Source organism: Lycorma delicatula, chromosome 5 (assembly GCF_047948215.1).
Source record: "Lycorma delicatula isolate Av1 chromosome 5, ASM4794821v1, whole genome shotgun sequence".
NCBI classification, from domain to species: Eukaryota; Metazoa; Arthropoda; class Insecta; order Hemiptera; family Fulgoridae; genus Lycorma; species Lycorma delicatula.
The window spans coordinates 79,905,525-79,918,715 of NC_134459.1; the positions used below are offsets into that span (position 1 = coordinate 79,905,525).

The 13,191-nt window shown below is 31.1% G+C and overlaps 1 protein-coding gene across 3 annotated transcripts in view; it reads left to right on the forward strand.

Annotated features, from left to right (window-relative positions):
* Positions 1–13,158, forward strand: part of sosie (oogenesis-related protein sosie) — an 81,080-nt gene extending 67,922 nt beyond the window's left edge. Inside the window, exons 3-4 of one of the 3 annotated variants that reach the window (XM_075366445.1) lie at positions 396–536; positions 12,882–13,158. In XM_075366445.1, the coding sequence (XP_075222560.1) occupies positions 396–536; positions 12,882–12,964 (224 nt within the window). In that variant the 3' untranslated portion in view covers positions 12,965–13,158. The remainder of the gene's footprint in view (positions 1–395; positions 537–12,881) is intronic. The other 2 variants (XM_075366444.1, XM_075366446.1) reach the window with 2 other exon arrangements.
* Positions 13,159–13,191: the final 33 nt, after the last annotated feature.

Below are 13,191 nucleotides of genomic sequence, written 5' to 3' on the forward strand. Positions count from 1 at the left end.
GCATTTTGTTTTTTATAATCAGTTTTGTTCTTTTACTAAGCAAAAAATGGATCTACAAAGTAGCAAATTTATTATTTTTTATTTAACAAAACATAAGATGATGAAAATCACTGAATATAAAGAAAATTGAATGGTAACATCGGGGTTATTTAAAAATCTTTTTTTTTGTCAAATAACTCTTGATAAATCTCAAAATTTCCTGAATTCATATAATTATTTTAAAATATATCCTAATCCCCTTTACAGAGTGTATTTGTTAGCTAATATTAATAATAATAAATTTTAAAAGTAAATAAGTTTAATACAGTAATTATGAATATTTAATTAATCATTTTAAATTAACATAAAAATTAAATCTTAATTTTTGTTATGAACAAAATTTATTTTATGTGCAGCTCTTCGTTCACCATGTAGTCAAGACTCAGAATGTATTGAAGGAGCTGAATGTGTGATAAATCCAAATGCTACTGTCAATATAAACCAAAAAATGTGTTATTGTATGCCAGGATGGATTGAAGTTGACCAACTGTGCAGTGGTAAGATATTACAAATAAAAATTTAATTTTTCTATTTACTTAATATACAAATAACATAGTTTTTTCGTTTATGTTTAATTTCATGCCAAAGTTTGCTTGAAACATTTTTTTCAAAAATAAAAATATTGTAATTATGATTACAGTAAATATTATTGAAGAATAAAATAATGAAATATATAATAATTAAAAAAAAAATGATACATTACATAAAAGCACTTATGAACTTAAAATATACATGCCAGTAAGGAGTTAAGGGTAGCTTCAGTGTGCAAATATTGTAGCAAAGATCAAAAGTTGTAGAGTGAAATAGGAAATAAACACGTATGAGAAAAAATGGTTCCTATATAAAAAGATCTTACCACAGGAAAATGAAGGGTAAAAAAGCTAACTGGAGTAGCCCACAAGATGATTGGATATTATATTCAGGTTAGGGGGAACTTAGGGCTGAAGAAGAGTAAGAAAGATCATAGTATCTGGAGGTACATGATGGTGGTGTCAAATGTCAACTGGAGAATCGGTGATTCTGGCATAAGTAATTATCACTGACCGTTATTATTGTTAAAAATGTAATATTGTGTTTGTAATGTAATGTAGAGATGTGTATAGGTACACACATACTAGTTATATTACTGTAACTAGTATTACAGTAATTAGTATTACAGTAAAACGTCAAAAAGTGATGACAAGTTGAGCGAATCAGAGACTTGATTCGGAACGACCGGCGATTAATTGTCAGAATGATTACAGAACAATTGAATTTGAACCATTCCACAGTTCATCAAATTTTGACAAACGAATTGGACATGAGAAAAGTCTGTGCAAAATTGGCCCCACAAAACCTCACTGTTGAACCAAAAACAACAGGGTGGAAGTGAGCCGCGATCTTCTAGAGCAAATTGAAACTGATCCTGATTTTCTAAAAAAAAAATTATTACTGATGATGAATCGTGGATATTTGAGACCCACCCAGAAACAAAATGCTAGAGCAAGGATTGGCGCACTTCAAACTCACCACATCCCAAAAAAGCAGAAATGAGCAAATCATAAATCAAAACCATGCTTATTTGTTTCTTCAACAGTAATGGCATTGTCCATAAGGAGTTTTTTCTACAGGACAGACAGTAAATCAATATGTTTACCGAGAAATTCTTGAAAGACTGCAGAAAAGAGTTGTCCGCATGAGACAGTCATCAAAGACAACTGGATGCTGGATCATGACAATGCACCTTGTCAAACTGCACTCTCAATTAAAGACTTTTTGGCAAATAAAATCATCTCAAAGGACACCATTTTGGAACAGTAGAAACAAAAAAAAAATGTAACCGAATGAATATTCCTGAAGTGAAGGATATTCCGGTTTCTGAGTTCCAACACTTCTATGAAGAGTAGGAAAACCATTTGAAGCATTGTGTAACTTCCCAAGGAAACTATTTTGAAGGTGATAACAGTCCATGTATAACTGGATTGTAAGTAAAAGGTTTTTCTGAACCAGTCTCATTACTTTATTTACAGACCTTGTATATACTGTCTTCCACGAGTAGCATATTATAGCCCCACGCTAGCTAGGCAACCATCGCCTATGTGCCAATTTGGCTTGGGCAAGCTATACTACATTACCACTACTAGTATTACAGTAATACTAGTATTATTTTGCAGATTTACCCAAAAACTATTAGTGTATTTATAAATACACCAAACACATTTCTACAAGTCAGATATGGAAGTTTTCATTTTCAGTGAGATAATATTAAAAACCGGGTTCTGAGTAGATGTAGTTTGATGTATTGCTATGATATATCCTAAACTTTTTTTTAAACCAACATAACTATTCACCTCCTGCCATGCTGTTATTAGTTCTAAAGTTACTAGCAGAAATATGTGATGCTGTTGTAGTTGTCATATGTCCTAGTTTTGCAGGGCTGTCATCAGTTTTGCCCTCAATGGCCTGTGTCCTCAGAATACATATTATCCTCAGAAGGCTTTTCAGGACATCAAATTGTCCTGATTTAGTAAATATTGTAAACGTATGAGAGTAAAACTTTTGCAGAAGAGAAATTTTGCTCTACTTTAGGGAAATTTCATGCATTGACGGGTGGCAACCTGTGGCCTGTGTGCTTCCCTGCAGATAACAGACATCAAACCAAAACAAAAGCCAAATCAAGGTCAGTCACTTCACTACTCACAGACGGTCAGTGTCATTACTGTTGTTTTGGTTTTTAGCCTACTTCATTGTGCACATATTTAAGTTGCTGCTGCATGTTAGTGTAGCGTGTGCTTGTACAATGCCAAAATAAAAATGTCATTTCAGAGAAGAATATTCTAGGATTGGACATTTATTAAAAGGGAGGAATAAAGAAGAGGCGCATTGTACTTTCTGCAATAGCTTCGTTTCAGCAAGTCATGGTGATAGAGCTGATTTCTTGACCCACTTAAAAACATAAAACAGCATGCACAATGCGACTTCTTCTAAGCTGATTGGCGATTTTTTGGTGAAAAAAAGGATTCTAAAAGACATAATGGTAGCTGTTGCCAAGCTTACAACAATGTACCATGTTGTGAAACACCATCACTCCTAATGATCAATTCAGGCTAGAGGAACATCTTCAGGCAAATCTTCTTTTCAAATCATTTGATTGTTCAAAGTTAAATTCAACTATTTATTCCAATTCTAAGGTTGCAGCCAAACGATTTACAGCACACACTAAAGCTACTGCACTTGTCAATAACATGCTTTCTCCACATTCAGTTGGTACTTGTGTTTTAGAAAATATTCCATTACGGGGTTTCAACCAATGCTAGCAACCATAAAGCAGAAAAAATATTTCATCTTGTTGTTCAATACTTTAAAGAAGATACAAAGTTTTGGATACATGTAATACCACCATATTACCACAGTAAAATAATAAAAATTTCATCACTGAAAGATGACCATAACAAGACTAGCTGAATACCATAACAATGAATTCCATAACTGATGGATACCATAACAAGACTAGCTGAAGTAAACCTCCCTTTAGACAAATGTTCATCATTTTTGGTGATAACATAAACACTAATTTTGGAGGTGCAAACCGCAAAGGGGTAAACAACATTTTCCACAAACTCAAAGGTAATTTAGGAAAAGACTTAGATGGTCTTGGTGGAGGGGTCATACCCACTAGGTAGGTCATCCCATACTGGTTTCATTCACTTAATATATGGCATCCCTATGCATGTAACATTTCAAAGTCAACCTGGAAACAAAGTTTACCATAACATATACTTACTTAATTGTCTGAAGTGAAATATTGTCAGTACTCCTAAGTATTGTGAACAATATTAAAAAAGTATATTAACACAGCAGATGACTGCAATATGTACACTTGGAAAATGAACCAATCTGTTGATAAAAACTTACGAAACACTGGTTTTGCCATTGTGAAAATTGCATAGCTATCAACAAACTAGTATTACCCTACACAATATAATAATTTAGATCATCGATTCTCAAATTCGCCCACCAACCACACTGAGAGTCAAAAATCTTCTAGCACCCCCAAAATTGTTAAACTTACCATCTGTTAAAAATAATAATTGCAATTGCTGTTTTTAAGATGCTTTTAAAAACATCAATTGCAATTATTGTTTTTAAATGTGGCATATCCTATTCCTGAGATGAAATTTACATTTTAGTTTGAAATATCAGGAAAACATCAATTTTGCCTTTTTTTTAATCAGCCATCGCCTTCTTAGATCTCCTGAACGACCCCAATTTTCTGTGGACCTTCTACCAACCCCCTGAAGGCCTTCAACTCCCCAAGGGAGTGTTATTGCCCACTTTGAGAACAAATGATTTTGATTATTAGCAGAAAGAAAAAGTCAGAACAACATCAGCAACTACTAACAGTAACTAAATTGTTTTATTGTATAAAGACAAAATTAAAATAACAGTTTTAGAGAAATACTGATAAACCATCAATTCATAACCTCTACAAAAAATGAACCTGTATCATAAAATAGCATTGAACAACCAAGTTCCTCAAAACATTCAAATTTTTCTCTGAAGCTTTCAATTGTAGATTTTTAACTCATGCATTCAGATCCCAATAATAATAATAATTCAGTTTCATACTTCCTTCTTGAAACAGATAATTGGAATGTATCTGATTAATGCCTTTCATTAGTAGGGTCCCACATAGTTAACAATTTGACTGAGTTCAGCATCAAGTTAAGGCAATTTTTCATGTTGTAAAAATACAACAACTGTAAAAATAAAGTCCAAGAATAACATTAAAAAAATATATTTAACACATCAGATGAATGGAATATGATCAGCAATCTGTTGATAAAAACTTACAGAACACTGGATTTGGCATTGTGAAAATGCTAGACTTACAGCACACTATACGGCATCTTTGAATATCTTGAATAGAAAATTCAAATCAGTTCATATCAGCAAATTCATATCAGTTCCAACTTATTCATGACATATGTCAAACCCTTTACTGAGGTCAACTATTTTGGTTTTCCTTATTTTCTAATTTTTTTACTTTTGATCTGTCAAACTTTGTCATTAAGATTTTACTTCAGTGATATTGATTATTGGCATTAATGTCTGTATAGTTTTTAACAAAGACCATGACTAGGGGAATTGTTAACATTCACAGAACATCTATCATTTCTTGAATGAAAACTGTCGATTGACATTAATTAATATTTTAACCAAGTATTTAAAAAATTCATGTTATAAAATATGTCTTATGAATAGGACTTATAGTAATTTTCAACTTCAACCTTGATTGACAAAAACGTTTATGTCAGTTCATATTTCTTGCTTATTTCCTTCTAGTTCATACTACTAGAACTCTTTTTTAGTGTAGTAAAAGTACAGTGGGAAATTTTTTCTTCATAGGGTGGTATTCGGTTAAACATTTTAATGTTCATCTTTCCGACTTTTCTAGCATAGTAAAATGTACCCCATGAAGGCCGAATTTTTTTGTATAAATTTGAGGATCAGAACATGAATGTATAAGCATAGGAAAAGAAAAATCCATGTGCACAGGAATTACTACCTTTCATACAGCTCTGCCCACTCTTTTAAAAAAATTCAAAGTGATCACAATTTGTAACCGATAATGATGTTAATACTTCAAAAAAGTTCGTTCGTGCACAGGTTCATCTTTTTTCTTTCTTTTTTTATGTAAACGTACGTTAATTAAAATAAAGTTTCCAATCCATTTTTTAGTAGAAACTATTTAAAATTTAAGGCTTTCGCTACATCAGAGATGTAACGAAAGCCTTAATCGTATTACTACTATTATTATAAATGCCAGTATGCCACAACTAACGCAAGGTTTAAGTAATACGATGACCAGCAACGGTTATCCATTTGTAAATTTTATCACACGCGATCTGTGATATATGGTAATGCGATGTAATATCCCAGTAAACAGTTACGTCCTAACTCTCCTCACAACCATAGCAATTTAACATTCTCATTTCACAAGACTCCAAATTGTTTAACCTTTCACGCAATTCTACAACCAATCTGATTCGTGACCTTAAGAAATGATTAGACTACTTTCTCATTCTCGTATAATTCCGAGTAGAATAAATCTAATATTAAAGAAACCAACAAAAAAAAAGTTTTATTCTTCTTCCGTGTTTTGTGCAATATTATTTAACACGGACAAACACGCTTATTCGGCTAATTAAAAGAAATACGAATTCCGAAAGTATAACACTTCTATTTCAAATTTTGAATTAATATAATAGCATCGAGTATTTCCTTTTGGTTCGAGAATAAACAAACCAGAAATTATGCTTTATAAAGAGATCATAACAGTAATAAATGCCAATTTAGAATGGAAAATAAATTTGAAACGGATGTTGTAAAATCTAAAATAATGACAATAAACTGCCACAGTTAAACGAAATTGTTACTAGTAGGCTACCTTATTGTTATTCAAATCTATAAAGTTTATATAAAGAGCTACAATCGTGGAAACAGTTCGACACCACTGATTCACGCGGAAAAAATTGCTATTAAGCATAATTAACTTCAGCTATTAGACGTTTTATTATTACAGGAGCGAATTGATACAACGCAGCGTTTAGAAATCTATTTGTTTTAAATAGTCTTTTCAAATACAATAGTTAGTAACTGCAGAAGCCGACTGAAAAAGCAAACATTTTCGTGTGGCTAACATATTAACGTCTTCTACTTGCTTTTTTTATAGTTATTTCGTAACGTGTATGCGGGGAAAGTTGACAGTGATTTGCACTAAATAAACTTGGGTTTTTCCGTCATGTCTTCAACTGGTGTAGGTTTAAAATCAGTTCTTCGAATCACCTCGATATTAACTTTTTCCATTTGTCACCACTACAATTGATGTCACCTTCCGCCAATCATCATCCAAATATTAAACTGAACTACTCTTTCTAACTACAAGTACCAACTAACTACTTGAGTATCATCTGAAAACCACTCCCAAATTATCATAACGTTAGGTTCAAGTTAAAAAAAATTAATTTCAACAATGAAAATAAATTTATACAATGAAGTATTATGTTTCGAGATTATTTTCCTGTGTTTCCTGCATTGCGATGCATTTACCAATGCTGGTAGCATAGTATTCTCCCCATACACTTCTCATTGTGTGAAGTAGCCAAGTAAATAGAAAAGACTTAATTAAGTTGACCAATGTTGTTTCGGGATATAACCTTGACCAATGATTATGACAACCGAATTAGCCAATCAGGAATCCCCCCCCCCAAAAAAAAACAATAGTCAGGTCAGCTATAACATACATCTTGCAAGGCAGCTATCAACAGAGAAACCCCGATGATGTCCCTCAAAAAAAACACGTTCAACGCAGAGAATCCCGGCCGCTCCATCTACCAACTTTTATTTGACCAACCAGACTTTTTTGTCATTTTATTCTAAATTAGGCATTACCATGGTCAGAATAGTTTTTTACTCTTTATCAGAAAATAGGAGGTAAAATTTTTAATGCTTTTAAAAAGTTGTTTTTTATTCAAACAACGAAGTTATCACTTCAGAGATGTTTTAAACTACAAGTAAATTTAATGAAGACTTAGGGGAGAATACATTCACGTATGTTTACTTTGTTGGTTTAATAAAACACTTTACTGGTTTAAAAATAAACTGATTATAAAATAAATCAATTTATAATAATTTTACTTAACTAAAAAAAGAAAGTAGATACATAAATAAGACAAGATTCACGGATAAAATAATTTTAAAATTTATCATGGATGAATGAATTAAACTTCAAGCTCTATATCTGGCAAAGTTCAGCAATGTAATTGCTGTATACAATGTAATTTGCAGATTGTGAATCTGTACAGACATTTAATAAGTAAAATTTCTAATGTTTATACATAACCCTCGTCTGGAAAGTTCTCGGCCTGACAAAAACACAAAATATTTCAGAATATTTATTTTTATTTTTCAATGTAGTCACTTTGCAATTCAATACAACTGGACTAAGACTTTACAACTTTTTAATACCTTACGTGTAATGGTTTTGTCCGTCTCTGCAAAATAAGCGTTCGTCTCAGGTTTGGGAAGAGGAAATAATCGCTGGCAGCCGAATACGGCGCTTGTGGAAGCACTTCGAAACGTAGGTCAAGGAGTTTTGCAGCAACAACAGAGACGTATGTGCAGGCGCATTACGTGGTAAAAGAGCATTGATGTAAATGGTAGAATTTTCGAACATTTATTGAAAATGAATATGGTATAAACTGCAGTGAGTATTTTAATTCTTCAAAGATCTAAATTTATTATACTACACATAATCATTTTTAAAAAATTCATAACATTTTTCAGTTCTGTTTTTTATAATGAAATGGATGGGCGATGGAGTAATCTACTATTTTTTCAGACAGGTGTATTTTCATCTCTCTCACTCGGCTCTTACTTCCTCAAGTTGCGTGAATCAACAGAATTAGAGTTCCTTAACAAACGTATATGGGAATGCACTACTCTTATACATATTTTCGACGTTAATTGTGACATTTTTACCCCCCCATTGTTTCAACAGAAATTTCTCGAAAGACGTCCCCACTAATGTTTTTGGAGAACCCGAAACAGGTCTCAAAACCCGGAGGGCAAATAATCAGGATTAACCCAAACTGAATTGTAGATTACTCGGTACATAATAAAAGTTGATTTTTGTTTGTTTTTCATACTTTATTGCATCAACTTTTTCAGAATTAATTCTGTACTAGTTTCATCATCATGAGCATTATTGGTAAGCCAAACCACCTGTTTGTTCCATTGTCATAGACTCAACTACTCAAGTTTCACAACTGCTCCCTCCAGCTCTTCCTCGGCCGTCCTGTTTTTCTCATACCAACTGCTCTATAATCCCACATAATCCTTGGAATCCTATTTCCATCCATCCTGTCTATATGACTCATCTACTACTGTCTACACTTTGCAATCATACTTCCAATACTGTTGACTTGTAACTGCTGACATATCGCACCACTACTGCATGTCCTTCAATGAAACACCCAAACTATTCGCAAAAATCTCATTTCTGTAGTTTCAATTCTTCAACTTTGATGTGAAGTAAGAGTCCAAGTCTCAAAACCGTACACTAATGTCGGTACCACCATAGTTTTGTAAAATTTAATAACAGTTTCCTTCCTTGTTTTACCAACAAGAGTCCTTTGCAAGATACCTAGCAGCTTCCGAAATCTATGTAGCTTATTATCAACTTCTGATTTTAAAAAACATATCAAAACCCAAATAATTAAATGCAGTTACATCTTATAATAACTCATTAATTATCTTCACACACACAGGTTCCTCACCTATGAAGCCTCATCTTTGTCTTCCTAGTAGATACCTCCAAATTGTTATCAGCTCAGTATGGAATGTAACCTAATAAGTGCTAATTGTAGACTTGCCTCCGAATTGGTCAGAACTGCCTGGTAATCAATAAACAAACTTGTTTCCAGAGTTAAACCGTTAATCATAAAATTATTTTTTAAACTTTTTCCCAATTTTCAACAGCATCGTCAATGTATAAATTAAATAATAGGTGATAACGAACACCTTTGCCTGACTTCTTGATTTAATTCACCCATTCTTCTACTAACCTGATCACCCAATTTACCATAAATATGGGTATCATATGTAATAAAGACATTGTATTGTCCTAATCAAATATTCCAGGACACCTTTCCTTTTTAAAACTTCCCATAGCTTCAAACGAGACACCTTTATCAAAAACGTTTGAGTAATCAATGAAAGCTACAAAAGTAGGAATATTAAATTCATAGTGTTTCTTTACCAGCTGTCCTAGTGCAAATACACACTCAGTCTGTACAAGATCATCCTCTGCAAAATCCATGTTGTTCCTCCCCTGACTTCACTTCCGCAATACCCTCTAATATATTCATTATTATTTTAGTAAAATAAATTATATATTAAATAAATAAATATATATTAAATTTTGTATTTGGCATTCAGCAATATACCCCTACAACTATCACAATCTTGTCTGTTTCCTCTCTTAAAAACAGGTATTATGAGAGATTCCACCCAAGAGTCTGGTGCATTTCCCAACTTCCAGCAATCATTAAAGAAAGTAATCTAAACTTGAATCTCAGTGATGCATATTTAATCAGATCCATATTCATTTTGTCAGGTCTTGGTGCTTTCCTAACTCTGCAGCTCTTTAGAGGAATACTAAGCTCCTCCATCATCAGATCAACATTTGTATCATTTTGCATATTTATGACATTACCCTATCCTGAATTCAAAGTAATTAATCATTCTTGTCTTATTATATATTCGTATTTCCTTCTTCACAATAGTGAATTTCCTACTGTAATCACTATGACTTTCAGGTGATCTGTCCCGTAAATACCTTAAGTAGGCAGCTTTTTCCCCTTGCACAAGAGTAGCTATATCTTCATTCCAGAACAGAAGTCTTTTCCTGCTGTCCTTTCTTCTTCCTTTTACAAAGACCTGCTGAAGCTGTATTTAACAATACAGCTAACATCTATTCCCACTTTCTATTAATATTACAATTACACGGTATAAACTGAAGATATTCATTCAATCTCTGCTTGTAATTAAGTATTAGTCCCTAATACTTAAATCATCAAGCAGATTAACTCTAAATGTTTCTTCAGAAATCGGGTGTCTTGTTTATGGTAACAAAATCTATCAGTCATTTAACAGTTATTGTACTTAAAACCTTAAAGACGAAAGTGTTTTTTATCACTGAATTTTTCTGTTTTACATTAAATTTTTCACAAGTGTAACACTATAACAAAGCAATTTCAGACATATATTTGTAAAAATTTTTTTCTTTACTTCAAGCTCTACATTCAGTTCCCAATTATTTCCCTTTCCTACTGAATCAACTGTATAAACTGTACCTGTATAAACTTGATTGTGCAATGTACATACAAATATATACTGTACATACATATCTATTTGTTTTTTTATACTACTGCTATGGCACCTATCATATGTACAAGCTAAACAACTATTAAAATGCAATCCAAAAATGTATTTAACATTTGTATTGCTTTAATCTTACATAATATGATTCTTTAAAAAGTTTTTTGTGGATATAACAGCTCAAACTTTGACATTTTCTTTTATTAGTCAAATTACTGTATTTTCTAAAAAATGTGATGACTCAATATTTCCTCTTATTAAAACAGTAAAATCTGATTTTTAAATATAAGATTCTGAATCATGGTAATCAATATCTTTTTTGTTGTCTGAATAGGCATTGCTTTAATTAGTTAGCTTAACATTACCAGTTCAATGCATCGGAATCAATGTCATTTATTTCCAGGACAATGAAGAGATCAGCTATGTAGACTAGTGTAATAAACAAGAACAAATAAAAACACAACTGTGTCTTAGTATATGTGTAAAGATAAAAATGCTTTAATGTTATTCACTTTCCAAGAATGTTGAACCTTTTATGTATAGTAAAAAAAAATCATTTTTATTGTTATGGCCATGAAGAATTGAAAACAATTTCACATTATTTTTCCCTATCTATTTATCCATTTTACATTCTGTTTACATAATATTAATCGTTAGATATGTAATCTTTTGATCTATTTAAATAATTATTTTTATGACATTGAAATCTGAACACCTACATTATTGTGAGTTAGTATCGATCAATAATAACTTACATAAATTACATCTATAACTTATCTAAAATATAAACACTACCAACTTATACATAAAAGTCAAAATCAGTTTCTACTTAAAAATTCGCTCTCATATTACAATTAAATAAATATTAACATTAAAAAATAAACATAATTATTTATCCAGCATGGTATCTCATGTAAGAGATAATAATGGATAAATGTTACAACTAGCTGTTTTTTACCACTTAAAAATGGTTAAAATAGTACTAAGACCAGATTTTTGTATTGGAAAATTCTGAGATCTTTTGATTTATAAAGTTTTTGAGAACTAATGATAGGAATTTCTTTGATAATACATTCTGAATACACCCTATTCTGGTTTATATTATTTTATTAAGATCTGAATTAATCATTAAAAAAATTCTCATTTATATTTCATAAAATTTTTTGGACATGCAATTTTCAAGTCCAATAACTTCTACAAAAGAAGTCTACAAGAACATGCTTTAATTTGGAATATATTATATGTTTTATACCAGATAGTTACAGAACTGTAACAGCTCAAACTCAAGTGTCTTCTTACATTATCCACAGTAAAAAAATAAACTGGTTTCTTTGGCTCATTGTTATACATAAAAATACTCTATATTAACGACAGCTTTATGTAATCAAAATATCCTTGCCAACATCTTCTTTTGTTTAAAATATTAAAGATCAAACATTTACCATGTTATTAAAGATAGTTACAAAAGTAATTAAAAGTTAAAAAAAATGTGTACTGATCTGTCACTTAAAAGAGTTGAGAGTTTCCAGTAGTTTTCATCACTGACCATAAAAGACAAAAATATAGCTATTACTGTGCATCATCATACATGACACAAGCTACTCATACAAAAAGATTGTTTTTTTCTAAAATTAATATGCACATTTATTATTTACATGGAAAAGAAAATAACCAGTATACAGTTACTTATTTAATTAACACTAAACAAATAAAATAACTAATTAGAAATTGATGAATTGTTTTTGTAGAACTATTTAATTTAAGAACTGATAACTCATAAATTCAATTTTGTTAATCTGTAAAACATTTTTGCTTCTTTTTCTGATTAATTCATAACAAAATGTTGAATGCATTGTTTTTATTTTTAAGCATTTATAATTATAATCTTTTAAATAAAGTATTCATTTTCATTTTTTCAGGATCACAATCTCTTTCAAAAAGTACAGCGACTTCAATATTTATTGTATCATTTATTATACTGCTTACATTTCCATCAATGTGATCAAGTAAACAAAAACAACATGAAATTGTTTGTTTCTTTAAAAAAAAACAGTAAGGCAACATGAACAATTGTAATAAACAAAATAATAACATGTAATTACTATAATGTAAAACAAAAAAAATTATAAATTAAAATACAAGTTGTACTTAGAGATATTACAAATATGAGCACATGTAGAAAAATAAATTAGCATAATAATAAATTTTTTAAAAGTAATGCGTCTGTAG